This window comes from Hippopotamus amphibius, chromosome 8 (genome assembly GCF_030028045.1).
Source record: "Hippopotamus amphibius kiboko isolate mHipAmp2 chromosome 8, mHipAmp2.hap2, whole genome shotgun sequence".
Taxonomy (NCBI): Eukaryota; Metazoa; Chordata; class Mammalia; order Artiodactyla; family Hippopotamidae; genus Hippopotamus; species Hippopotamus amphibius.
The window spans coordinates 4106051-4109170 of record NC_080193.1 but is presented as its reverse complement, the minus strand read 5'-3'; the positions used below and the strand labels follow the sequence as shown (position 1 = coordinate 4109170).

At 60.0% G+C, this 3120-nt stretch overlaps 1 protein-coding gene across 1 annotated transcript; it reads right to left on the bottom strand.

The window, feature by feature from the left end:
* Positions 1 to 580: 580 nt before the first annotated feature.
* LOC130859124 (SEC14-like protein 4) lies at positions 581 to 2688 on the bottom strand. Its single transcript, XM_057746457.1, has 5 exons — positions 2562 to 2688; positions 2349 to 2455; positions 2133 to 2272; positions 1873 to 2042; positions 581 to 720 (listed from the first exon to the last, which is right to left on the bottom strand). The coding sequence occupies exons 1-5, from the start codon at positions 2686 to 2688 to the stop codon at positions 581 to 583; spliced, it is 684 nt and encodes a 227-aa protein (XP_057602440.1).
* Positions 2689 to 3120: the final 432 nt, after the last annotated feature.

Below are 3120 nucleotides of genomic sequence, written 5' to 3'. Positions count from 1 at the left end.
ATTTTCCCTCCAAAGGCGGTAGAACAACCCTGGAGGGGTGATGCCTTGCCTGAACCGAGACCCTCAGCCCTGACTGTCCTTCCACCTAGCTGTTTCCAGCCGCCCTGCCCATCCCTGCTGAGCCCATACGTGTGGAGAATGGGGCTTCCCTGCTCTTCAGGCCTGAGGCTGTGCTCCCTGCAGGCCCTGGCTCCCATGCACATGCCCCCAAACCAGGACGCCCGGTGCGGGTGAGCCCTGGACTGGGGGGACCTTGTCAGGAGGGACTCGAGGGTAGCTTATGCAGGTAGGACCCCTCCTCAGGGGACGCTGGCTTACCCTCAGGGTTCTCATCCTCATTCCCTGTGAACAGGGGATGGGGTGCCTGTCCGAATCCTCAGGGTGGCCTACGCATCGGGGGTCCCTTCCTGCTCAACCACCAAGCCAGGTGGGCCCACAAGGAGCTGAGATGGTGATGGCTGAGGTAGGTGCCTCTCTGCGGTCACCTCCAGCACTGCCCTGCCGAAGGGGAGGGTGGGAGGGGACAGGGAATCGGGTGCTAAGGGGTTGGAGAGCACAGGCCCAGGAGCGGCCAGGGTCTTCACTGCGGTGGGGACTGTCTTGTTGCCTCGAAACTCTGAATCTTCTCCTCGGAGGCCTTGTCGGGGAGCAGCACCTCCACAGTGTAGCTGACCCTCTTGGCGTGAATCAGGCTGTAGGTGTTGTCGAAGCGCAGGACATCTGCAAAGACAGAGAAGCTAAGCAAGCAGAACGAGCCCGGCACATCTGCACGCCCGGTGCCCTTGGGAATGGGCTGCCCAGAACTGTGGGTGGGGCTGGAGGCTGAGCCACGGCCCCGGCCCCCTGCCTAACACTCCTGACTATCTCCTTGGCTGGTGCTTGTGCTAACCAAAGGAATACTAAGACCACCAGCACGCATCAGCCCAGTGTACGGGCATTACAGCGGTGCTCAGAGCTCCCTGAATCCTCAATGCAGCCCTACAGAATGTCATCCCCATTGTACGGATATGGAAACAGGCTTAGGGAGGTTGGTACGACTTTCTGATGACTCCAGAGCAAGGGAGGGGAGGGACTGGGAGTCCCTTGTGCTGACGTTCCAATCCAGAGGGGAGCCCTGCTTTCCCTAGGGGAGAGGGCTGAGCCCTGTCAGCCACTTTCTCACGCCTTTTGCAGAGGGATTTTGTTCAAGGCCAGGAACCAACATGAACACCGGGACGTGATGATGAGTCATCCAAGTTTCCCTGTCTCCAGCCCTTTGAATTCTCCCTTTGCCACAAAGGTGAAATAGGTGTGGATGAACTAAAGCATTAGCAGAACTCATTTTCCTTCTCCAGGGGACATCAACTTTGGGTTTTCCTTCTCCCAGCTCTGTTCTCACAGAGGCGGGAGGTCAGTGGTGGTCCTGGGCAACGCTGCTTCTGCTAAAATGGACTAAACTGCATCGGGCCTGGGAGGCCTGGGAATGGGGGACAAACACCTGGAAGAGTCATCTCCTCGGGATTCACAGAGTGGGGCGGTCCACGCGCAAAGGCAGTCTGGGAGCCCTGATGCTGAGCCCATGGTTGTCTTCCAGCCGTCTCTTAGCCTATTGAGTGCCGTCCGGGGGCTTCCCAGGAGCTGAGTCCACGGCTGTGAACCCTGCTCTCCACCATCTGTCTCTGCGCTTGTACTCACACCTGAGGGCCACTCATCACATCCAACGTCTGAAGCCAATGCCCCTGGTGCCTGTGGGATCTAGAGCTTGCACAGACCCCCACACCCTCCTGAGAACTGGAAACAGGAGCAAACAGAGAGGCCAGACTGGCAAGAGACGTCAGATCACTTCTCCGCCACGAGGAGGAAAACGGCTCCGGTGAACCCTATAGCTCTTACAGACGCCGGCCTGGAGGCAGGTGAGGCTCCCGTCCTCGGGCACCATGTGGGCGTTGTAGCGCTGGCTGGGCAGCACCTCCGTCATCTCCCCGGCCCGCTGCCGCTCCCCCAGCTTGGTCTTCAGGAAAATCCCGAAGCCGACGTCCGCCCCATCCGATGCGAACTGCCACCTGCAGGGGACAGGGCCCGGCTGACGTCCACCTGCTGGGCTCCGGGCCCCTCCCAACCAGGCCCAGGTGTGGCGTGGCCGCTGTCCCTACCTGAGCACACAGCCGGGGAACAGGATCTCGTTCTCCACCTGCAGGGGGGAGCCTCGGCCCGCGGCCACCTGGTGCTCCTGCTGTGCCCTCACCTGGTTGTGCAGGTAGTAGCTCTTGGGCACCTCGCCCCGGTAGTTGATCTGCGGGTGAGGGTGGGTGAGCGGGCACTAGACCACGGCCATCTCCCCTCCCTCCCCGTCCTCTGGGCACCTGTACCTTGGTCAGGCACGTGGGGTTGCCATCCGGGTCAGTCATGGTCCCCCCAAACTCCATGGGCAGCTGGTCGGGGCTGCGGAACTCGGGCAGCTCTTGCTTCCAGTTGTCTGTGGGGGCAAAAGTGAGGCTCCACGGGGGATCAGGGAGGCTTGACAGAGGGCAGGGGGGCCAAGCCCAGGGCTGTTCTGTACCGTATGGCTCCCCACCCCCCACCTCCCACATCCTCCTGGTGCCCCCAGGGATGGAAGCGGAGAAGCTCTAGGTCCAGGGCCTCTGCTTGAGCAATTCCTGCCCCTTCAGGCCTGGTATCCTGCCGCCATTCATCCAGGTGTTGGCCCATTGGACATCTTTTTTTTTGCTTTTGGCCGTGCCATGAGGCCTGTGGGATCTTTTCCCCGACCAGGGCCCTCAACAGTGAAAGTGCCGAGTCTAACCACTGGACTGCCAGAGAATCCCCTCATTGGCTGTCTTTGTAGGGTCTCAGGTCAGTGCCTCCTGGAGCTCGAGGCAGAGGACAGGCTAGCTCTAATCTGGGCTTCCCTTCCCCTTGGAGACTGAACTCAGCCTTCCAGTTAGTCCCTACCCTCAGCTCCTGCAGCTCCAACATCCTCAGAACCGGGGGCAAGCTTATATCAGCCCCCTCCCCCAATGCTGCTCTGAGAGAGCCAAGTTTAGTCCACAGACAAAGGAATAAGAGCATTGTGAGAACAAAGTAGAAGAAAGCAGAGGTGAACACCCAACATATGCTAGGATGGGTATGGGTACTGAAGCA

Coding starts and splice junctions, on each gene's coding strand:
- LOC130859124 (XM_057746457.1), bottom strand. CDS start 2,688: ATGGGCCAACACCTGGATGAATGGCGGCAGGATACCAGGCCTGAAGGG. Junction 2,043..2,132: donor TTCCCCGGCTGTGTGCTCAG/GTAGGGACAGCG, acceptor TGTCCCCTGCAG/GTGGCAGTTCGCATCGGATG. Junction 721..1,872: donor CTGCCTCCAGGCCGGCGTCT/GTAAGAGCTATA, acceptor CTGTCTTTGCAG/ATGTCCTGCGCTTCGACAAC.